Genomic DNA, 26,250 nt, shown 5'->3' on the forward strand with positions numbered 1-26,250 from the left:
AGAGTGATTTGAGGATGCATTTAGTATTTTGAAGAATTTAGTTTGTGCTAATTGAAAATATCGGATACATATCAAAATATCCGATATTTATCAAAATATCAGATATTTTCGATATTTTCGAACACAGCTAATCTAAAGCTCAAAGTCTCTCTGTCTGGATATCGGGATCTCTGTCTGGATGTCTGGATCTTCGTGACGCGCACAGCGCCTATACCGTTTGGCCGATTTTCATGAAATTTGACACAAAATTAGTTTGTAGCAAGGGTGTGTACACCTTGAAGCGATTTTTCGAAAATTCGATGTTGTTCTTTTTCTATTCCAACTTTAAGAACATTTTACCCAGCAAATTATCATAACGTAGAAGAGAAAATTACGAAATTATCATAACATGGAACTGTAACATGGGCGAGCAAATGAACATAGCAAATTGGCGAGAAATTCATCCTCCATTATTTGTAAATATACAGGCGAACCAAACGATTTTCTTATTTTCTACAACGGGCAAAGCCGTGCGGGTATCTCAAATAAAAGCTGTTGTTTATGAATATTTCACAAGAAAAACATCTTCTAAAGAAGCTTATAATTCGTAAGAATTAATAAAGAGAGAAGTTTCGTTTCATTTAAAGAGTTGACACGGAAATTACAAAAGAAAAAAGCTATTCTAATAACTGAATCATCCGGCAAACATATTTCAGCTATCAAGTTGTCACTTTGAACGGAAGTTTAAAAATAAAATTGAGAAAAAAAAGAGCAAGAGGGAAAAAAACATGCGACTAGCATTTAAGTGTACATGCGAAATGGAAGAGCAAGTTATTTCTGTTGAAACTTTGTTGCAAAGAATGACTTTAAGTGTATGTAATAATATTAGAGAAGTTATTCTTCATACAAAGTTTATTATCCTTTTTATTATCCTTTGCTTATTTATTTATTTATTTTTTGTCGTAAACCATGTCGTAACATTGCGTAAAGATTCAGGCAAAATAAAAAATGCAAAATTAAATCCTTAATATATTTAATTCATGCTTTTTCTGAAACAAATTGATAAATAAGTAAGTAATGGTATATGAAATTGAATTTATAACGCCCGTTTAAGTTAAGCTGCCTAAAGATAAGTTGCCTCAAGTGGAACATTTCGAGATTTTTTTTTTTTTTTACATCTTGTACATACTCTACATTGAACATCGGTTAAAACTTTACATTACTTCAAATTTAAGCAAATATCACAGAAAAATTTCCATTTTTTTAGCCATCTACACTCAAGCAATATCGATAAAAATTCTCTTGACGTCCAATTTTGTGAAAAAATCAGGAAAAAGGGCCAAATTTCTTCATATGGGATACACTTCCTTAATTTCATGATTCTGTGAGAAAGTACATCAGTAAATCTAAGCGGTGTTCGTCGCATGTGAAAAATAAAATTGTAAAAAGAGTGTACAAAAGAAAGAGAAAAAAAATACATTCGCCTAAATAAGGAACTTAACTTTAAAAAAAGATGACCGGTTCAAGAATTAGGTGAATAAAATATACTTGTTCGGAAAAGTACCCCAATTGCGACCAAAATTGAAATGTCTTCTGCCTCGGGTACAAAAAAAAAAAAAAGCTTGGAAAATAGGGGAGGAGAAAGGGGTGCCCCTTCCTGTCAAAGATCGTCGTGTCAGCCGCGAAACCGCGTGACCGCAGAAAAGAGTCACACCAAACCTCATAATCTGGTTACTGGAGGCGCACAAATTTAATAATCAGCTCTCTCTCGATCTCTGTCACTGTGTGGAGAAGAAAAATGAAAAAGAAATGACCTGCAAGAAGAAGAAAGAACGCGAAGAACAAAATTATGAACGAGTTTCCATCAGCTAGGGAATACCTCTTCAACCTCTCCAAGGAAAAGGGATCCCCGAGTGCAGCCGATAATCCAATCGTCTGCAGCATGCATGCTTGAGCACCGGGCAGATAGAATGTTCCTTTTTGTGCCCCTCTCCCGTGGCGCTTAATTAAGGAAGGAGAATGGTTCGTCTTGCATGATTCAATTACGATTCGTCGGGCTTTTTAAGAGCCGTTGTAAAAGAGGACGATTAGCCGGTTTCGAATGTGCTTCCGGGGACCTGTGCAGGTACTGCGGAACATATAGAAACGCATTTGATACTTGGGAATATTTTTGTAGCCATAATGATGTGTTTGACTGTCCTCACCTCTTACATAATTTCGAGAAATATCTTTTGGTATTGTAGTAAAGATTTAGCCTAGAAATTCTGAATAGGTAGCCACTGGCTATATATACCAGAGTCACAGAAAATGGTGGTCACTTTTGACTATTTGTAGCCATTTTTTTAATATATTCAGAGCAAAATGATAAATAACCTTCAGAGAGCTTACTCTCCATTACGTTGCCAAGGTGGAGTCGACTGATGCAGAGATATATGGTCGCCGCTTTTGACGACTAAGACTTGTGTTTTTAGAAAGTCATTTTCAGGGAAATCTTTGCCTTTTGGCGACTGGCGATCGCTAATCTAGAGCTTTATTTCGTAGTTCGAATTGTTCTCAACGTTCTCAATCACCGTGCTCTAGCTGTCATCCCAAAGATGCTCTTTCTCTCCTGTATGTCTTCGAGTAGTGACAAAATGGAGAGAAATCTTCCCAAGACATTTTGATGCGGTTTTTTCTTTCTTTGTCTTGTAATTAGATTGCAGTCAGAGTGGTGGTCAACGGTGATTCTCAATTTATTCTTAATTGACTCACTCATAGCTCAGTAGTATGTACTAGGGGCTCCTCTCCGCTCTTAAAGTCTGGTTTGACATCAAATTCAATTGATCTTTAGACTCACACGTAGAGTAAACCAGAAAAATAATTATTTGTGGAGATAATACGAAATATCAACTTACTTCAAAAATATTGTGTGTCAGTTTCCGACGGTTTAAAGCAAATTCAAATTTTTAACGAACTTTGATGCCCTTGGGCAAATTCAATGTGCGTATAAAAGTCAATATCCGAAGATACTTTTTATTCGTTTCTGAACTATACAGTATACATATAGTATATACTGGGATCTTTTACAAAGAAAAAGTAATTTAAGGAAAAAAATCACATTATTGTGGTGCTGAAAAAGTATTAAAATTAATATTTAGTATTAACAGTTACAGTCACATTTTGAAAATTTTTGAGAAACGCAAGTCTACTTAATCATTTTAAATAAGGAAAGAGAAATAAAGAATTGTTTTTAACTAATAAGAAAAACAAAATATACAATTATTCTGAACTACACCTTGTTTTCTTCTAAAAAATAACCTCAGAATTTCTGGTGAGTAATAAAACATTCTTCCTAATAACGTGATTCATATATCTGCCTATACTCCCGACCCGTTAAAAACCAGCTATCAATCCACCAGGGGGCCAGGACCCACAGTTTGGGAACCAGTGATCTAATCAGTTCCCTAATATCAACCTCAAAACTATTAACTTGAGATTATTTTTTTATTCATCGACAACATCTTTTTCCCCCCTGCTCTACATATTTATTCGTCACTTCTTTTTCCATATTTTCCTCCTCTTTATTTCGAGTGGTGCTACACATCCACCCTAGAAAAACGGAAGTGCGTCCACTCATTAGCATAATTCTGTGTCTTTTTGTGTTACAATCCGGAAATTTGGTGGGAGGGAGGGATGCAGAAAAAGGAGTCTGCAGATAGATATTTAGGGCGTTCGAGAAGGAACTGAAAATGAGAAAAGAGAGGAAATATTTTAATAAGGTACATTTCCGTGGCGCGGTTTCCAGGGTTGCAAGTGTTCTTTTCGTTTTCAGCCAAACACCGAATCGGTCGCCAGTATCGAGCAAAGGAGTTCGATGCTTTTTTCTGAAAATCTGTAATTAATTAATTTTAAAAAGAAAGTCAGTGTTTAAAATAAAATTAAGATTTAAGATAAGTCATGAATTGTTAAAAAAATTGTAAATAATCAAAATAGCTCTCTCCGAAGTTCACTTTCTTGGAAAAACGATAGTGAAGCATAGCTTTCTTAAATGCTGATATCAAAATTTTATGAGAGCAATGATGATTAAATTTTTGCAGCAATAAGAAAAATAAGTAATGATAAATTTAAATCTCTCAAGGTCACAACAGAACTTAGTAAACTAAGGACACAAACATCTGATCATAAGGGAAGGCATCGAGTAATTTTCGCATAGTGAACGTGATGGCTTTCCCAATAAAGGGGCAATGATCAAGTGCTAAATGTCAAGGGCGCTGAATAAGAGTTTAGTGCCTATGTGGGTAAGAAAAGCTAGAATAGTGTATTTGCTATAATGTTGTTTTCATTACGGAAGCAACAACAAGAAAAAATTCCGTCAACAGGACTTTCTCCTGAGTAATGTGGGGGGGGGGAGTAGTAACCAATGGCAGTTCTGTAGCTGTTGTTCTTAGGCTGCTGCCAGCTTAAAAAGTGACAATAGGTGCACAAAAAAAAAAAAAAAACTTTTCTCAAAGGGACAATACCTTGAAAAAGTTTTAGAAACCCTTAACTTGTCTGTTAGGAATTTTTGAATATGTTGCTGTCAAAGGGTCAAATGCGTTATTTCATTAATTAACCTGGTATTTCATGAAATAACTTGCCAAGTCAGATAATTATAAAATTATCGGGTTCAACTATTTGACTGGAGATTGTCCATGTAATAACGATTAAAGTGTGAAATATGGCATCTGATATATCTTTGAACCGGTTCCAGCTACTTTTAGTCAGATTTAAATCGCTAATAGCAGCTTGGAAATGACGCGTGTGAGCACGATTCATTCCATTGCTTTCAAACGTAGAATTTAGACGGTGTATTTTTAAAAGCTTAATACATTTCGGACAATTAACAATTATATTTGCTACTGTTTCTTTCTTTTTTTTGAGAGAGAGAGAGAAATTTAGGCTGTTTACGTTCAATTATTTTACAAAATCTTTGAATTTATTTGATTTTTACTTCAACGGTCTATCATTAGTTATCATTAGTTATTAATTGAATACCGAGTTAAAGTATAAAATTTTTCATCTATTATGTACTTAAATTGTCTTGTGTAGTTATTATGTAAAATAAATAAATTATATACTTTAACGGTGTATATTTGCAAAGTTAATAAGTCATGATGCTAGGTTTTTTTTTCATCCCCCCCCCCCCCGATTTCTTGGGCCGTTGGGCCCCTTAAGGGCGTGCCCCCCCCCCCCCCGCATTGTGGTGTCTTCGGGTAAGTAGGTCCGACCTGTTTGTAAATCTACTTGAAATTCAAGTCTGAAAACGAAACAATCAAACATTCTCGCAGGGGCACCTGTAGAGGAGACAACTCGCCAAATATGGCTTCCCCCCTCCCCGATTTCGACTCTTTTATCCATACGAGGGGGGGGGAGGGGTGTAACGCAAAAGGCGCGTCTTTTACGAGTGCTCGTAAACGCGGTCGTGAAGGACTTTACGAGCAGCTTGATGGCGGCGATCGCACGCCGACCCTGATGAAGAGCTTTTCACACGAGTTTTCATTTTGTGTACTTTCCTTTTAATGAGGGGGGCCGCGGGGGAATGGGCCCCTTGTTATCCCCCCTTCCCGCTGCTTCTTGTGTACATCGAGATTAGCCCAGATCAAATCTTCGAGACCTTCCAAATTGAGGAGTCTTTGAGTGCGATATAAGGGCGGTGTTCACTTGAAAATGAAAGCTATCTAAGTCGCTTTTTTTCCCTCTCTCTTTCTCCGCTTATTTTTGGAAAATTTTCTCTCCCTCTCTTCCTCTTTTTTCTCTTCTTTATCATTATTATCTTTCTTTGGTGTTTACGCTTTTTCGTGTAATCTCAATTCCCCTACCCCCATGCGAATAATCAGAGAGCGTCAGTCGTAAAAGTTCGCGTGCCAGAAATGAATCTCTGCGTTTGCTGCAAAGAGTTAAATGAAGGTCCATAAAACGATCACCCAACTGATAAGGTCAGTATGAATGCTGATTTCGAGAGAGAAAAAGAGTTGAGATGACTTTTCTCTTCCACCAGATCAATGCTGACTTGGATATGCTACTGATTCAAAAACTTGAAGCGCAGACGAGTATCTTAATGTAAAGTGGGGGATAAAAGCAACTGGCAATTCATGAATTTGCAGTGAAATGTGTTTGTATGTGTTTAGAAGTTATAGGAAGCCAAAACGGTTCAGCAACTGTTAATGAACGTTGTCCTTCTCTGACAATCAATTCCAGTGAGATCATCTGCATATCCTCCTCGGTCCCCTTGTATCACTTGTGATACATAAGTTTCATAATTTTTTGTGAAGCCTGAAACGCAAAAACAAATTTGGGACCGGTTGTATCACATGTGATACAAATTGAAATACCGCATATAATTTTCTCGTTTAGTCAGCAGATGGTAGTACCTTTCCATGATAATGATTTCAAGTAGAGTCTCAGAATCAAAACAAGATGGCTGCGCTTCCTCGAAGTAAGTATTTTTTTCTTATTTATATACAAATATTAAACTCTTTTTAAGCTATGCATTTTCTTTGCATGTGTACTTTTTACTAGTTAACACTAAAAAAATAAAATTTTATTGAAATATTTAAGCATAATGACTTGTTAAATTTGTTTGTATCACATGTGATACAAGGGGTCCTTAACACTTTATGAACACACTTTTTTAATCTATTTTGTTTTAATTTTTTGAAATATTTTGGAAGAATTTGCAGAGTGATATAATTATTTCTCAAGGTAAAATCTTTAGTTGAGGTGTTTGCTTTTTATTTTCATCTATTTTTCATAATATTTTTTTTAATAAGTTTTTTTTTTTTTTTTTTTTCAGTGAAATATTTGACACCAGATGCAGTTTTGGAGCTGATGAATCGTGATGATTCTGATGTAAGTTCACTGTCAGACGAAGATGATTATCAAAGTGATCATGGAAGTGAAATGGAAGTAAAAGATGATCCGGATGTATCATCTGACTTTTTTTGCTCAACGCTTTTCACGAAAATAAAAAATAATGTTACTGTACTACTATGATACTACTAATATGTACCTAAAACGTCAATAAAGCTTGATTTTCATGTTGGATTTATTAAATGTATGTATTGTGTGATTAAAGACTAAGATTTAATTAATTATTTTAATCTTGCTTGATACTTGAAAAAATTCTGATTGTAGTGTCTTGCTCCTGATGTATCACATGTGATACATCCCCCCTAGCTGCTATAAATTAAAAATAATTTTTTTTATTGCACTTTTCTACATCATAGTGACCATAACAACAATTTAAGTACCTCTTACCAAATATCAAGCTTTTATTTTTCTCTCGGGTCTGAGGAGGATATAGGATTTGTAAAAAAAAAAAAAAAAACGCTGAAATCTTTACATCAAAATAACGGGAGTAAAATGTCATCGAGTTATGAAAAGTAAAGAAAAAAAGGAAAAAAATGGTACTTTTTTTTTTTTTTTGCAAACAGCCGTTTTAAGGATAAAGCTTCCTCTCAAGCTAAACACGTTATATCATCTACCGAACGCTGAATAAATTGAAGTTTAACCGATTATTTGTTTTATTCATTCCACTGTTAGACTTTGATTGCGTTTTTTTTTTTTTTTTCCTTTTTTGAAACATTTTCTCTTGATTGTTTGTTAATGCGTTCATTTCATTTTGCGTTTTTTTGTACATTGTGCGTTTTACCTTGTTACCCTATGTGATACTATGTGATACATAGGGAGTCTCTTTATGTGACTAATTTTAAAAGAAATCGATTATTCTTGTGCATTCACTTGCTTTTTCACGTTTCACGTGCAAATACATCGAAATTAGTTTAAGTAAATTTAAACTTTAATCTTTGTCACTGAAGCTAGTCATTTGTGCAAAAAAGAGGCTTACAGCAACCCAGGAAACAAATGAATGAAGCATCCACGGGTCTGCAGACTCTACAGCAATCTAAAAAACGGTTTTACATTTTCTCCTCAAATAAAGAGGCTCACTTAATTATCCTTGAAATGACTGTTTATGAATTTTAAGTCTCGTTTAATCGGTTTACCCCCAGTTTCGCCGACATTAAAAATTTCTTTCCTCTTAAATGTGTGATTGAAACTGAAAAACAGAAGGGGGGGGGGATTAAGTGTCGGCGAAACTGGGGGGTGGAAGGGGACATGGTTATCACGTATGTTTCTATCATTTTACTTTACCTGGTGTCATGAAATTTCCTCTGATAATTTTTTGAGACACAAACCCTTTTCTTGTATTGTAAACGAATAATTGTTTCTATGATATTAGAAGACTTGGATTATTGTGGAAGTAAATTGAAAACCTAACCCAAAAACCTATTTTTATCTACAGTTCTTAGAGCCTTGTATAAAATCGAAACCCATTAGTTGTATGAAGTACAGCTTATATTTACAGCATGCTGGTGTTCAGAAAAAAAAATGAGTGTCTCACTTTTTTCAATACTGATCTGCCTTTCTTGTTGCCGCGCATTATCAGCAGCTACCTTCAGCAAACCCTGAATATTTCGGAGTAAGGTTTCGATGGAGGATACCACCTGTCCACCTGTTGGAGAGATCTGTCCTCCTCCATCGTGTCCACTCGTCAGGTGGCCGAAGGGGAAAATCTGTGTGGTGGCCACAGGGAGGCGCTCGCCCCCATTTGCCGTGCTGCTCACGTCCGGATGGTCACTAAAGTCTGTAAAAGAGAGAAGAATTTTGTAAGAAAACATTAGCTCTACAATAATAAGAAAAATAGAAAGAGTAATAACGATAACAAAAATTTATATTGCATAATAATCTGATACAACGTCGTAATAACAATTTAAAGAGCAATAATAATTCTAGTAAAGTGTGATGAGTGATGACTTAAATAACAGCTATTAATAAAATTAACTGTTGTTAATGATAGTAAAATTGACAATTAACTGTGTTGAATAGTTGCAGTATTAAATAAAATAGTAACAACAAACAATGACGGCAATGACGATTAAAAAACAAAACATAGAAAATGGCGAAATGATCTATTATTGAATTAAAAATGCTCCAAAATTTAGGAAATTTTTGTATTTCTTTGAAATTTGGCTCATCGATTGTACCCTTTGAGGTAATCAGAAGTCCAAAATTTTAGATTTTTATCTCTATTATTTTTTTATTTATGACACTTTGATTTTTAGTAAAACCCTCTTTTTTTTCATAGATGCTTGAACATAATATGAACAATAACTCAGCAACAAAAAGATAGAAATATTTGGTGAAAAGCATTTTAAAGTGCATTAATTGTTGTTTAATATGATATGCAACATGACTATTTTACAAAAATTTTCATTTCTAGAACGTGTAATAAAACATTTAAAATTTGAATTTCCTGGAAAGTGTATAATGAATTCTCTTTAAAAAATTCTCAAATTTTTTTGTGAATTTTATCTTTGTGTTTTACTTCTTCTTGTTTTAAAGAGGAACATTTACCAACTTTTCATAAGTTTACTATTCGTTTTGTTTTATTATTATTATTATTAATATTTTTTAACATTCCGATAACAGGTTTTAGAAAAAAAGATTAAAACTGATGGTGCGAGGGGAGGGGATCTTACCAATCTATAGGTTTATGCCAGCTCATTTTAAACATAGTCATGTTTACTAACTACTCACTAGACCATAACCAGTAAAAGAACCCTATATTTAACTAAATAGAATCTAAAAAATATCATTATTTCTTAAATCAAATTTTATTCAAAAATTCATAAAAATATCATCCCATTGAGATCTTACCTTGAAACTTTGTACAAATAAAGATGAAATACACAAAATCTTTTGAGAGTAAAAAAAGAGTTTTGAAAAAAATTCATTGTACGTTTTCTGAAAAATTTAAATTTTAAATTTAAATTTCATTTTTTTAAAAGAAACTTTTATAAACTTAGTTATGTTACATATCATATTAAACAGCAACTAATGTACTTTAAATTTCTTTTTTTTTCAAATATTTTTGTCTATATTTGGTTTTGAGTTATCGTCCATTTTATGTTCAAGCATCCATGAAAAACAGAGGGTTTTTCTAAAAATCAAAGTCTCATAAATAAAAAAATAAAAGCGTTAAAAATCTAAAATTTTTGACGTTTGATTACCGCGAAAGGTACAATTAATGAGCCAAATTTCAAAGAAATACAAAAATGTGAGTGAAAAAACTTTGGATCACACTTGACATGGAATGACCCGTATCTGATTGACATGGGAATATCCATCAAGCTCACCTTGATCTCTGTCGTCGTCGTCATCGTCGCTGTAGTCATCGTCCGCCCCATCGTTGTAGGCGCCCTCGCTGCCGCTGTTTTCTGCTGCATGGAGGCCGCCCCCTCCTCCGCCGCCCCTGCTACTATTCTGGGAGAGGTTGAGAACAGGACTGTGACCGCTGCCGACTCCCGTGCCTGAAATAAGATCACATGAGCATTAAACTTCGTGTTGTATGCTGTAACTTTGAACTTTCAATGATCCGTGTAGGGATTATCCGGACAGTTTGAAAATCATTTGACTAATCGGATTTTAGTGGGGTGTCTGTATCTGAAAAAACCTTGAAATATCAATACAGTATATTTTACTGGGTGTAACGAAGATATTTTTTTTTTGTGTGTGTGTGTGTGTGTGTGTGTGTGTGTGTTTGAAATTTCCTTTGAGCGGCAACACTAAATTCGGTATACATTCAATGTACACAATAATCAGTGGAATAGGAATGTTCGCCATGAATGTTGGCTTCGATGTCACATTTGTTCGTTCATAAAATGAAATGTCTTTTCTATTATTTCGTTGGCGTTCTACAGGTAAATTTGTCAGTTCTAAATGACTTACATTTTATCCAAACCTTACAGTACTTTAAAATTTTTCTTCCTGTGATTGATAGATTGATAATCAAGGTCATGAGAAAAGTGAGATGAATTGCATGGAGACGCTGAGTTAAGTGTCTCAATTATTCAAATTGGCAACTGTAGGTTTTTATTCATTTATTTATTTTATTTTATTCTTCAGCACAGCTAAAAAATAAATTACCCCTTTTGGTTCAATTTAGAAACTCTCAATAAATGATATCGCACTTTTTTCAAACTCTTTCGACCCCCCCCCTGTCACACTTTCCCTTACTCACTACTCTCCTCTTGTCACATGTCACGCCATTTTCCATACACATACTGTTATAAAAAATGTGTGATATCACAATTCTTGTTATCCCCTCCCCGGCACAAACTCACAATTTCACAAACCCCTCTCAAAATGTGATATCACTTTGTGGATGAACTGTTATGATATTCTCCGTTTATCAGCTTTCTATAACTGCGTAAGAATTTTCTAAAGTATACAAAAAATGAAAAATTAATTGCAACAGATCGAAAAGGTGGAATCTAAACAAGGGTAGTTAAAATATTATTACAATATTCTAATTATTTCATATAAAAAAAAAACTTTTAAACTCACCGTTAACATAACTGTCTTTCTGTCGGGAGACTTCATAATATATTCGGTCTTTAACATCAGATGGTTCTAAGCGATCATCCCTTAATCTGGAAAAATAAAGAAAAGAGTGAATAAATATTGAAAATGAAGAATGAAGTCTAAATACTTTGTCAAACATTTTAATCTCTGTGAATAAAATAGGATAGCTTAATATGATTGCAGAATTGGTAAAATTGCATTGTTAAACGATGAAGAATTCTGATATTTTATTTCAAAAGATAAACGTTTTTAATGACTTGAGCAGCGTTTACTCCAAATTGGAAGAAATTAAGCATTGCGATTATCGCGACCGCGCGTAGAAGGCGCTAAACTAGCTCCTACTAGAAAAGAACTCTCGTAACCAGACTTAGCGAACTGAAAACAAAAACCGAACTGTTGAGCGTCGGACGAAGTGTTATATGTTATCATGAAAATAAGTTAATCTTGTAAATATATTTGTAGCAAGGTGTACATAGTTATGTGTGTGTGATCATTGTAATACACGTGCTGTCATGATAGAAATATTTCTGTTCGTCCACATAATTCAACACACAGGGAATTTAGTTATTCTTTAGCGAAGAACAACAGCAACCGAGCCTAAATGGGTAAGCAACTTATTCTTACCTAGTTTCAAATTAGAATTGTATTTACAATATATTAGAAGAAAGTTTGGTTTGCTAAAGCGATTGGTCGTAACAAATTAACAAGCAGGCAAATGCAAATACCTCGATTGAATTCGTTTTCGCTTGGTCAATCAACAGAAGTTTGAAAAATTAAGAATTCGCTAAGCGATTTCCATTAACACCCTCATTTCCATTTCTACTTAATGAAACAGAAACAAACCTCTTTCGAAGCTGAAACGGTTACAGGAATTTAGTGATTAATGAAATTGCTGTAAACGTAATTTTAAAAACATATTTTTAGCTCTGATCCTACCTTTCCGGTTTGAGATATTTTAGTTGTAGTCGAACGACACAAGATGATTCAAAACTTCGCACGAACATACTTTGAAGCATTTGGAAACTTTCATAAGGATTTTAAATTACCTTTCATTTTCTCGAAAGGTAAGGATTAATTAAATAAGCTCCTATGACATTCCGCAGAACTAATATGGTATTCTTTTTCGGTACGACACAATTGTATAACTGTTTACCTGTTCCAAGTTGAACCGGGAGGAAAGGTATTAACATTTTTTAGGCTTACCTTTTTATTTTATCATGACTGGAATTGAACTTGGACATGCTGTCATCGGATTTGATTTTATTACAATCGGAATTTTAGGTAAGATAGGCTCGAAGGAGTGCTGTTATTGATAACGGCTTCTAATAACATAGACGAAACCCCCAGCTATAATTTTAGACTAAGTTCCCGCTCATTCGCCTACAGGTTAGCAGTTGGTGTGTTGGCCTAATGAAATTCTGATAGGCGGATACTTGGAACTTAAACATTTTTCTTTTAGCCCATAGTTTCAATATTTTTTTTCTAACCATAGCATGGAGTTTTTACTGCTGATGACTCTTAACTACATCAAATTAATATTATATATCAATTTACGTTTGTATTTCTGTTATTAATTTGCTATTTGCACTTTTATTATTTCTCCATCCGAATGCAATATTCCAACTAACGTAATGTGTGGCCTACGGCCGTCGCACTCACTAAGTCTCAAAAAATTGCACAACTTCGAGAAAAATATTTAAAACATGCAAATGTTAAACCGCCACATATTCAGAATAAAAAACAATGTTAGATTTTAAAAATAGCTATAAGCATTTGGGGTCAATGGGTTATAAGAAACGTTATTTTTAATGGAAAAGATTTGAGGTTATTGACTTTCGAAAACAATCCTTTGCAACAAAAAACAAGTTTCTTGTAACCCCGAAACATGTCGGCAATTCTCGCTGTTTTTTGTGCATCTAATGTCGTTTTAGATATTTCTTATTTCACGCAAAGACAATTTTTTACTCCTTCCTGACTACCACATATATGTTTAAAACCAGCGAAATGTTCTAGAAATGTAAATTTTTCAAAGTAATCATTAACCAATTAAGAAACAAGACGAAATAGAATCGTTTTCTACTTATTTCACTTGAACTCTTGAAAAGAGCTAGTGAGAGTGCGTGCATGGGAGGGGGGGGGGACGACGACTGATAAACGCTGCTCCTCTTTTGTTCCACCGGTATCGCTCTGATATCCAATCTCACCGTTTGTCTTTTTCAGCCAACAATGAGGTTTCGGTAATTCAGACGTCAATCCGAGGGGCCGTTTGTTTTTAAAAATAAATTAGAGGCGGAATTAGTGCCCTTTCCCTTTCTGGTTTTGCAACAGCCGAGTCTGGTATCTGTGTTAATTATCTACAGTTCTTCACGCGCAGCTTCTCTTTTCAAGAGTTTCTCGACTCGAGTTGCTTTTTTGTCTTCTTCATCGCTGATTGCGATTGGGGGGAGAGCGAGCGATACGCACTAGTAACGAGAGGATTTTCGGGCAGAAATCCCTTTTGCGTCTGCCGTCGAGTGTCTGTCTTTTTCCGAAATGATTGATTCGTTTCGAATGGCATTCGAATTCGGAATTTCTCTAATGGAAAATAAGAAAGCTGAAACATTCGATGCAATTTTTTGGTAATGAGTATTCATGTATCTTGTCTCTCGATGAATTCAAGTCAATCAGGTCTAAATTCATCATTCAGACTCGTTCATCATTATTAAACTTTATTTCAAGACATTCATATTGCGATATGATTTCAAAACTAAAATATTTTCTCAATTGTATTTTTTCCACTTTTAACCGATATTTGTTTAAGAGTATGGTTTATCAGTTTCTACTGCAAGTTTTTAAATGTAATTTTTATTTTCTTATTATTATCACATTTATTATTTCTCAAAGATGTTTCTTTTTTAGTGGGAGCGCCATAACTTCCGTAATAGTTTAACAAACTTCATAAGTAAGGCATCATTTCAAAAATCTTTCTTCCACCACTTTTGTACACATAGAAGTGATCAATTCCCATTTTGGTTGTTTTATAGAAGAAAATTTATTTATTTTGAGTTTATTAGGCACTGTTTTAACGTAAGCATCCTCGAACGATTGGTTCAGTTGATTAGACCATCGTGCTAATAATGCGAAGGTAGTGAGTTCGAATCTCCGTGCACCCCAAAATATCGTTTTGATGACTTGTTTTCTACAGTAGGAGTTTTTATCGAAATTTCCATGAATAGCTAATCTAAAAAAATTGCAGGATTCTGAACTCAAACTGTGTTATTGTTAAAATCAGAATACAAAACATTATTTTTATAATAATAAACAACAGCACAATTTAAAAAAATATTTTAACTTAATAGAGGAAACTATTTTAATTTATTTTGATACTTTATTGCGCATTGCTATAATGCATAGCATCCGGAGATGGAGACCGATTACCTCAGTTTGTAAGAGTGCCGTTCCAATAACACAAAGGTCGTGGTATTGACCCTATCATGGGAAGGGTTTGTGAACGGAGGGTAAAAAAATTTAAAAGTTTCGGTTCACTATTTCTGCGAATTTTACCTTATGTTTCGTAAAAGTGTACATTTACAAGGAAAGTATACAAATCTACTATTGTATTATTCTTTACAAAAATTGCAAAAGATATATTCACAAAAGTCAATCAAGAGATACCTGTTTTTACATCTGCAAACTATCTGAAAGGGATTTTCTTTCTGTAAAATTTCCTTCTCAAATTTAGTTGTTGTCAATGAGATTTTAAAATTATTTCTACTGTAAAAAAAGAACTATATTTTTCAGAATTTTCTACGTCTGTATACACTGGTGTGCAAAAATTAAGGACGAGACGGTTTTTTCAATATAACTTTGTACAAAAGCTTTCCAAATCAACACATTTAATACCGTAATATCCCCAATACGTAAGGACATGTGTAATGTAAGCAACACTTACTAAAAGAGAAATCAGAGGGATAAAAAGAAGCTTTATTGAAAAAGTAGCATGGAGCGCAATGCGACTGAAGGCCGAAACATCCCTGTGATGGGTGTCCAGCAAGAAACATCCGGTGTTTAGTAGGCATATGATCTCCCCCGACTGCTAGGCAGGTTTCACAGCGTCTGCCCATGCTGAGAATGAGGGTGTCAATGAGTTGTTGAGGCATTGCTGCCCATTCGTCTTGCGCCAATCGAAGCTCCCGAATCGTTACTGGTGGTAAGGTACGAGCTACCAAGCGTCTGCCTAGAAAATCCCATACATTCTCGATGGGATTGAGATCCGGAGATCGTGCCGGCCAATCCATACATTCAATATCCTCACTTTCTAAGAGCTGTTCGGCAGCTAATGTGCGATGATATGGTGCATTGTCTTCCATGAAAAGGAACTGCGGACCCATAGCGCCTCTAAAAAGACGCAGATATGGAAGAAGAATCTCGTTACAATAACGGGTCCCGTTGACTGAACCTGCGTCGAAGATGTGAAGGTCTGTACGACTACCAAGCATGATGCCTCCCCAAACGAGAACACCGCGACTTCCATACCTGTCCCTTTCAATGATGTTCGAGGGATGATTGCTGCTTCCCCGCTCTCTCCAGATGAGTATGCGATGAGGTTCGCTACTCAGACTGAATCTGCTCTCATCTGTAAAGAGTACTCGTCCCCATTCATTGTCTCTCCAATGCCAGTATTCCTGGCACCACAGAGAACGCCTTCTCCGATGGGCAAGCGTTAGAGGTACACACCGTATAGGGCGTCGTGCAAACAGACCACCACCGTGGAGTCTTCTGGCCACGGTAAAAAGCGATATCGGTCGTCCAGTCGCCTGTGTCGTGTGTCTAGCGATTTCTCCCGCTGTCTGCCGCCTGTTTCTTCTGGCCTGTAAGACAATATACCGGTCATCTGCGGGTATGGTTCCTCGTGGACGACCACTACTGAACCCCCGGATAGCTGTTCCTGTAGTTTGAAATTGTCTCCAAAGTCGTGAAGCGATGCTGTGAGCAATTCCGAACTCTGCAGCCACACTTGTCACACTGCGACCTTCCTCCAACTTCCCAATGATTCGACCACGAGTAAAAGCATCCAGATGTCGTCTAACAGATTGATTATTCGCCATTTCTCGCTGAGGCAGCAACTCGGTGTGATTTTAACTGCTATACGGCGTGCAATCTCTTTGCTTTGCCAGAATACTGATCTTACACCAACAACATGCTTTATACTACTCAGACACGCCCCCATTACGTTTGCCTGCATATCTGCGCATGTGCTGCCATACATCACCTTACTTAATCTCCTGATTGGTCTTTCTGTCCGCTCTGCCTCTTCGTTCAGCTGATATGCTGATTTTTCGACATCGTCCTTAATTTTTGCACACCAGTGTATTACTCATTTATGTTCTAAATTGTTATGTTTTCGCACTAGGCAACTTCTTATTTTTTGTCCATAATATTTTTTTTTTTTTTTTTGTAATTCTTCCAAAAAAATGCTTTCTTATTTCTATTTTCCGTTTATGCGTAGTAGACAGTTATTTATACTGCTTTGTACTTTGTCTCTTATCACGCGATTTAACTAATAGTTGTGATTTTCAATTAATTGAGGATAGTACTTTGTGATTTCTAATTGTTTGTACAAAAAAATATGTGTCTAATTTGCATTTATAATTTTTCGTACTTTGTTATTTCGCACTGTTTGTACGTAGTACTTCACTATTTCTATTTCTTTATATTTAATGCATTGTTTCTGATTACTCTTCGAAATTAGTAAACCTTTATTTCCAATTATTTGTACTGAGTACTGCGTCATTTCTTGTATTTCGTGCTTAGTACATTTTTTAAATTCCTTATTTTCCCCCCAAAGTACTGTGACATATATCATTTTTCCAGATTAGTATTTCTAGCTCTTCATATTAAGTATTTTTTATTTTACGGTACCTCCCTCCCCCCCCCTTTTTTACGGAACATTCTTACCTGTTCCTCATATTTTTACACACATACACACACACACATATATATATTTCTTCCTCTTTCTTTTGTTGAAATTTTCTGTTAAACTTTTTTAGATGTGCCACAGAAAGAACATTCCTCCTCTTCAGCAAAAAAAAAAAAGTAAACAAAAAAAGCACCCTCCCCTGTGCATAACCCTTTCACGGAAATGCATATTCATTAAGACAAAGCGAAAGGCAAATGGGCCCCTGGATTTGAATAATAATTTCCCCACCAGCCTCTCATCTTTGCATTCTTAGAACTCCCTTTTGGCCAAATAGAAAAGCTCGCCCTCCGAGGAACAACTGTCCGTCCGTCCGTGATTATCGCTTTCTCGAATTCTAAATGCATCCTCCCTTCCCCTTGACGGAAATTTTGTAACTCAGATTTTGTTCGGTCTGTTTTTTACCCACCCCTTGTTAATTCCCGCTTTATTTTACTCCCCCCCCCCGCTCCTCGCTGAGAAAATCCTTTTTTCCCTCTTCTTCCTCATGTTTTGTGCTCGCTTTTTAGCAGTGTTCTAATTACACGGTGAGGGAGGGAGTAAGACAGTGAAATAAATGAATGAACGAATTAAAAAGAGCGGGTTATATATATTCATTTTCGAGAATTCGTTCAGCAAAAGGTAAGGAGAGAGGGAAAAAAACTTTCAAAATTAAACGGAAAAAAACACCCATATGATTAAAGTCATTATGAAAATAATCTTTCAAATGTAAATTCTGGAACAGAGTGCAATAAATATTCGAGCTAAGTCGTTTTAGCATTGCGAAGAAGAAAATCTCTTTAATGTGGTTTCCGAAATTAGAATAAATATCTCGATTTCTCATTGCCTAATCTTTAGCTTAAGTTGGTGAGCTGGTCTTTCTTTTTTTTTTTTTTTTTTCAAGGCACTATCTAATTCACGACTTTTTCGGTTTAACTGTTGCTGCTGATAAGGTTAGTTGGATTTAACGGTCGTTACTTTTAAATGAAAGATTTCGCCGTGGATAAATCTGGGAGTTATGAATTTAAAAGTATAAATGTGTCGCTTAACGATAAGGACGGCACGTAATTTCGAATAGGAGTACAGAAACTCGAAGAATAATGTCAGCAGAATGATACAATTTCACACTACTTAGTTAAAAATTAATGTTATATATTAGGTTTTTTTTTTTTAATAAACGGTAAAATGTAAATCTTGATTAACAAATGCGTAAAGAAGACTTAAATGAGCTCATCATTTAAATGAACTTATGCTTTTTTAAAAATGATGATTCGTTGTTAGAGTTTCAGTTGCAGTTGATTTCTTAACGCTCATTTATTTAATTATATATATATATATATATATATATATATATATATATATATATATATATATATATATATATATATATATATATATATATATATATATATATATATGGGTAATTCCACGGGTAAATGGCGGACATTTTTGAAGCAAAACAATACGTATTTTGTAACATTCAACGCAAAATATATCTTGTACAAAAAAATCTTTTGCCCTTGAATATTGTATTTTTTGAGCTGAGTTTGATGGTGTAGATGAATTCTCGAAATACATTTTGGATTATTTTTAAATATTTATTAAAAACATGGTAACTGACTGAAATTTTCAAAAGAAGTATGACAGTCAATTACCATGATTTTAACGGTTTTTTTTTTTTTTTAAATCTTCCAAAATTTATTTTGGAAATTTAACTACACCATTGAACTCAGCCTAAAAAATATAATATTCTACGAGAAAATATTGTTTGCATTGTATATTTTGCTTTGAACATTACAAAATACGTATTATTTTGCTTTAAAAATGTCAATCAATTACCCATGTGCCCATATACAGTTGAACTCTCTTAATACAATCACGTTTAAAACGAAATCACGCCTAAAACGAACATTTTGTTTGTTAAGCTTGTTTTGCTATTTAATTACATCAAAATTTTCATGCATAATACGTTCATTAAATTGAAAGTCTCGGCTAAGACAAACAAAATTTCTGACCTTTTTACTGAAATAATCGTGGTTAAAAACTGTAATTTTCGAACAAATTTCCAGTTCGTTCATTTTGAAACAGGTACATCATCGTAACTATTTCCCTTTGCACCACATTTCCCTACTATCTAAAGAGTTTTTCCTTTCAACTGACGCATTGCGGTTAAATGCTCTTATTTGATTTAAAAACTATTCAACCAATATGCTTTCATTAAAAAAAGTAAATTGTCTTTTTCCGTCCCTAATTTTTTTACTGAAAGGATGACGGTTATTCAAAACTTTTACTTCTCTTTCTTTTTATACAAGTCTTTGTGTAGCGCTCATTGAACTATATGATAGCATTTTTCGCAATAAAGAAAAATTAACTTTGAAAAAATAATGTATAAAAAGTGGGAAAGCGCAACATTTTATAATCCATGAAAAAATGTCGCGAATAATATTTTCACACTAAAATCGATAGCATTAAGTTGTTGAAAAACGATGTTTAAACCATCAAATGGGGAAGATTAGAATCAAGAACCGATCTGAGTAATTAAGAAATTTTGCAGATAAATTTCGAGCCCTAAAAAAAGTGACCACAAAGTTTGAGTACAAACGGAACAAGAAGAATTTTACCCTAAAACGAAATTTTCAGCAACGAAATTTTGAAACTGTTGTATAGACAAACGACGATGGGTTCAAGATAAGAGCAAAATCCTTTTTAAATATAATTCGATTCCGACAAGCGTCGAAAAAAATACTTCAATCTTAAAAAGAAACCGAAATTACAAGATGAAGTTTGAGCCTTTGAAAGAGATGTCAAACTAGACTGGGGGGAGGGGCAGCCTAAACAGGAGTCGATAATAAAACAAATCTTTAAAAGCTAAAAAGTTTTAGTTCAATCAAAAAGGGATGATAAATCATGTGATGAAAACTTGAAAAACAACGGTCTATGAGCAACATTATATTACCTGGAAGTTATTCTACACTAAAAAAATTCTGAAGCGTCAGGTTACTTCCGGGTAACGTTTCGGGCTTTCAAGGAGTAGTTTCCTGTGAAAAAAAAAATTTTTTTGCGAAAAAGTTTCTGAATTGCAACAAGTTCCATGAGTGCCGATTTTATATTCTGAGGTGAAAAACATTTTCAGCTACCAGAATAAAACTATATTAGGCTTTTTTATTAACTGTTTCTGCTTCAGCTTAGTTATGGTCCCTCAAGATTGACTGAGCCCTAATCAGGGGCGAAGTGCAGTATCCGATCTTAGCTTCGGCCATATTTGCTTTCGAGACTTCTGCTTTTGAAACTCGAAACCGTTCAAAAAAAAAATTAGTATACACATTGAATGGTTTATTCTGTAACAGAATATAAAGCAACTAAAAAGAAAAAAAGAAAGTCACAGGAGGGTTGAAAAGGGGACGGGATAAAAAGACTCTGAACTCTAAAATATTTTGGGATCCCTTTGTGTGGGTCTTTGAGAATACGATCGCTAGCAGAATTCACGATTCTGAAAATTGAAATGAAGTAAATTCCGAACTCGCTCATCTATCACGTGGCCGCTGACAGGAACTCGCTCGTGACCAATGACATCAAACTTGAGGCGGAGCCGATTTTTCTCTCTTAAGTCATCTCAACGAAGGAGAAAAAAGATCTTCTGGAATAACGCGCTATAAAAATGTACGAATGTCAAGCATAATGACAAATTATTCGTTCATATACTACCACTATTCGGCATAAAAAGGATCATTTGCAAGATTTACTACCTTGGTGGAAATAGGTGTCTCTTGAAACAGCGTTTGTCATTGGCAATTTAAGTTTTTGTGTCATTTTGTGTGCTGGCACGAAATTTGCTGACATTGTACTTAAACGAAACTGCTCCAGCACGAATTCACTGAAAAATAATTTTGACTGAGAGAGTGATCAGCGAAGTTTCATGGTTACTTGTAACTAAATTGCGCTTATTCGTTCCATATTTTATTTAATTTTCCTAGTACAACTTCAGAGAAACATGCACGTTTGTTCCCCTTTGTAATCGTCAGCAGAGGCAATTACTCACCCTTAGCTTTCACATAGATTTAATTTTAAAAATCCTCGCAAGAGTTTTAAAACAATTCCATATTAATCAAATTTCAAAAGGCAATATTAAGCTATTTTATCACATGTGCACTATGGTTAGGTAAACTATTTAAAGTTTCAGCTACACAGTTAAAACTGCTGGTTGCATATGCATATGACACCTTTTAGAGTGAAACGATGTAGCACCAGAAGCACCCCCTTAAGGGTGGCATTTTGCCCCCCTATGCCTGCCTTAAGGTTGCCAGCGGGAGTCAATGGCACCCTTAGAGTGCTATAGGGTGCCATACGAAACCGACTGGCACCTTTGAAGGTGCCATTGGTGTGCCATAGGGAGCTACATTGTGTCACCCTAAAAAGAGCAACCTGCACTTTTAACAGTGCAGTTTACCGCCAAATACACTCTTCAAATGTGGAAATAATATTACCCCATAATAAAAGGGGGTTAAAACTGTAATAATGATCTGAAAGAAAAAAAAACTTATTTTCAGCACCGCTATCAAGATAATAAATCTCTTTATGATTCTCTAGCAAAAAGAAGATTCTAGTAAGGGTAAACTGATGTTTGTATATACTTAAAATAGCATGTCTACTATAGTGCACAAGCCAAGCAATGCAAAATGATGATAACTCTGATGATATCTCTGATGCTAACTAAAAAGCAAATAATGCTTTTGTGATAGCCTTTTCTTACGCTTAAATACACTTCACTTTTCTCAAAGAAATGTTTTGGTTCTTGAAGTGAATTTATTTTACGCCCAATTTTGCGGTCGTTGGAATTCCGAATCTTCATTTCGACCATGCACAAAACAACTACTACAATGGTGAATTCTGAAAAGCAAATAGCTTTCCATGTTCGATGCTTCCAATACCGTCATCACTGTTAAAACTGCATTTTGCATATGGCTTCTTTTAGGGTGAAACGTTGTAGCTTCAGTGGCACCTCCTTAAAGGTGCCATTTAGCCCCCTATTGCTCCTTTAAGAGTGCCGAATGGAACCCTATGCCATCTCTTCGGTAAAATGTGCCATACGGAACCAAATGGCACCTTTGAGGGTGCTATGGGCGTGCCATGGGGAGCTAAATGGAACCCTTGAAGGGGTGAGCTGCTGCTACATCGTTTCACCAAAAAAGGTGCTACTTGCAACCCGCAGTTTTAACAGTGTTTGAACAGAATCGTTCTCAATAATTGAAGTCGCACTCAATCCTTTCGATCTAAAGCCAACCGCAGATGAAATTAAAATCAAATCACCGTCTCCAAACTGTTCCCCTCGAAGAAGTTTGCTGCTGCCAAGAGACGCGTTCCATTCTTCTCTGTAGCAATCCAATCTCTAATTAAACTTTCATTTCGTTGCTAATGAGCTGTGTGGTACAAAACAACAAGGGAGAGAGGGGAAGTGTTTAAACGGACCCCCACTTCTCTTTTGGAAGAATAATTTTCCAGGAGAAGGATATCTCGGTTTGTCGGTGGCGTATGAATATAACAGGAAATATGGATCATTCTTGTCCGGGCTGGTGATTAGCTGAAGCGAAAGACTTTGGAGTCGCTTGGATTAAGAGTGTCACGAGAGCTTAAGGTGTTCATTACAGAACATGTCGTTGCCCCGTTCTCTTGTTCTTTCTGGAACAGTCTCACTGTGCCGTTTCCTGAGGAACCTCGGCGTGGGTTTCGGATTCATCACGGGACAATGCGAAAAACTGCAGCCTGGATTACAGTGACGGCTTTGTTTGCGGGCTCTTCTAGCACAGAAAAGCGTTTCCTCCTTGCATTACGCAGTCCGAGGATGGTAGAAAATGACAACGTAATGGGATCTTGACTTAAACCTTCTCACCAGTCCGTTGGAAACACTATTTCGATGTCGTACTTTCAACTCATGCGGCACAGCCCAATACAGTCATTATGCATGTGTGCGTGAGGATAAGTATTTAATTAAGATTAATGAATAATTATGTGAATTGAAATGCTGTAGTTATTAAATCATTAAAGAAATGAAAAGTTACATAAATCATAAGAACAGAGGCTTTCACATCGAGGTCCAATCATGTAAATAACTCCTTTTTCGGACTAGTAGCTAGCGGACATTCAGGATGTTAGCTTCATTGGTTTGTGATATAGAACGTGAGATTGAGCAATTCTCGCAATATTTTTCAAAATCAAAAAATCCATTTTCACAGTTTCTATAAAAATCCCACTTTGCATTTTGGTCAACTCAAAAAATCCAGACCTTGGAGTTTTCCCAAATGTGATCTCTGCGGGAGGACAAAAATGAATTCAAATGATCAGATTAGACATAAGTTCTGTATAAGAACTGAATGGTTCATCCACTTTGTTCTGAGGGACATCTATAATTAATGCATTTAAAAACGCTGATGACAATAAGTTTTCAACTGTCAAAAAAAAAAAAAACTGTTTTTAGCAGGTTTGATTGTTAATATATTTAAGTTGCTTGTCTGTTAAGTGAAACAGATTGATGAAAATTTGCAAAAAAAACTGCCTTAAGTTTTTTTGAACCAGGGTTGATGTTTAGTAGCAATAGAGTAAAATGCTCCACAGCGGCAAAAACTTTTTGAAGTACACTGCTCAAAACAATTAGGGGAGCAAGGAAAAAAGTGAAGAAAACCGCTCGAGACAGCCAAGTATTGGCATACAATGGGAAGTACACGCGTATCAGTACGCAGTACAGAAAAAAAGATGTAAACAAATCTGGAAATAAGCTTTAATTCCTTAAAAATATGAAAAAAACATGAAAAGATGAATTGGGGCAACAATTTGGTTACTTGTAAACGATAAAAAAAAAAGCTACTGTTTAGACATGATGCATGAGTTTTAATAGGGCGTGTGATCTCCTCGAACAGTCAAGACTTCTGCACACCTGTTTGCCATGGATGCGATGAGGTTATCGGTCTGACTTTGGGGAATTCTGATCCACTCCTCAAGAAGTGCAATCTCCAAATCTCGAACAGTAACAGGCGGCCTTGGTCGCGCAGCAGTGCGTCATCCGAGCATGTCCCAAACATGCTCAATTGGATTCAGGTCAAAAGAGCACGCTGGCCCTTCCATACGCTGCACTGTTTCAGCTTTAAGCATGTTCTCCATCAGGCGAGCTCTATATGGCCGAGCATAATCATCCTGGAAAACAAAGAAATCTCCAATGTCTCCAGCGTAGGGGATGACACGATGTCGCAGCATATCGTCTGCATACCTTCGGCCCGTCAACGTGCCATTCCGAATGATATGCTGGTCCGTACATCCGCCTATGCTGATTCCACCACATACCATCCAACCAGCTCGTCGGCTTTGTGACCTTTCACACACGAATGCGGGGTTATCTCGAGTGCCCATGTCCCTCCATAGCTGAACACGTCGGGTGTGATACTCCAGACTGAATCGGGACTCGTCTGTAAACAGCACTTGGCTCCAATCATGTTGCTCATAATCTCAATGTTCAGCATCCCATCTTCTTCGGGTATCACGGTGGCGTTTAGTCAACGGATCATGAAGCCTAATGCGTGCTGTTTGGCTGGACACCCTTCGTCCTGTAGCCAAGCGCAACTGTCTTTGCAACTGCGTAGCATTCTCTGTTTCGTTTCGACGGGCTGTTAACCGTATATATCGGTCATCAGTTGCTGTAGTTGAGCATACCGACCTTGCCCTGGTTGACGTCTAACATTTTCTGTTCCTGTTACTTGGAATCGATTACACAGTCTTGTAACAACACTTCTGGCGACTCCAACAGCGACCGCGACAATACGTTGTGTTTTCCCGGATTCCAGTCTGCCTATTACACGCTATGCCATGGATTCCGGTAAATCACATTGTTGAGACATTCTCAAGTAACCTTGTATCAAGAATAAATACTGCGCAATCGAATTTCAGTTATAGCAAAAAAACAGACGTTTTTGCAACATCCCGACTTCTGCCTTTATGTCCTTTTTTTTTTGGTTTTTGAAGTCATGAATTTTGATTCACATATCAAGTTTTCTTATTCCGCTTCCTGGTAAGCTTTAAATTATGGATGATTCATTTTTTATTACTTATTGGTACACATCTTTCCGTAATTTTGTTAAAAACATGTGCTCCCCTAGTTGTTTTGAGCAGTGTATTTCAAGCACCAGTGTCTTTCGTAATCTTTCATTTTATTATTGATACTTCTCATTGTGAAGTCAATGTAAACTAGACTACAGTTGTGTGGGCCTTGCTTGGTTTCACTGCATATTGGAAAATAGGCTTGTTCAGTTCTAGACGAACTTGTTGTTTAACCCTATATATTCTCTATGATAGTGAGAAAAAGTGAGAAATGAGACAAAGTTCTAAACATCCCACAAAAACTCCCCACATTTCACAACTCAATTTCATTTTTTGTTCGCTAAAGGTTCCAATTGCGATGGCGATTCCCGTTCCATCTGCGCGCGCACATGACGGTGAGGGTTGGGGGACAGCCGATCCTGTTCCCTCCTTTTCATCCAGAAAATTCTTGACACCTGTGTGATGGATGACGCTCAACAACGAAAGAGAAGGGAAAACAAAAAAAAAAAAAAAGGAGAGAGAAAACAAGAGCGTGTATGTGCTCAGATGCACTTCCGTGTGGATAGCTATACAAATGAATGCTTCATGGATGTCCATATATATATATATATATATATATATATATATATATATATATATATATATATATATATATATATATATATATATATATATATATATATATATCACATACAGGAAGTATATGCGTCGCGGTTACCGATGGAAAGGGAGCTTTACGAAGTGTAATCCATCATACTGTCGTTTTAAATTAACTCGAAGGCAGAATGGGACGAGATATGTTAGGACGGTTT

General features: G+C 35.7%; 1 protein-coding gene across 1 annotated transcript in view; it reads right to left on the reverse strand.

Moving 5' to 3' along the window:
- LOC129234430 (dachshund homolog 1-like) overlaps window positions 1-26,250 on the reverse strand; it is a 255,566-nt gene that overhangs the window by 58,031 nt on the left and 171,285 nt on the right. The window contains exons 5-7 of the mRNA XM_054868433.1: window positions 11,404-11,489; window positions 10,194-10,367; window positions 8,399-8,641 (exon numbers count right to left, since the gene is read on the reverse strand). Coding sequence (XP_054724408.1) covers window positions 8,399-8,641; window positions 10,194-10,367; window positions 11,404-11,489 — 503 coding nt within the window. The remainder of the gene's footprint in view (window positions 1-8,398; window positions 8,642-10,193; window positions 10,368-11,403; window positions 11,490-26,250) is intronic.

The sequence above is a fragment of the Uloborus diversus genome, chromosome 1 (assembly GCF_026930045.1).
Source record: "Uloborus diversus isolate 005 chromosome 1, Udiv.v.3.1, whole genome shotgun sequence".
NCBI lineage: Eukaryota > Metazoa > Arthropoda > Arachnida > Araneae > Uloboridae > Uloborus > Uloborus diversus.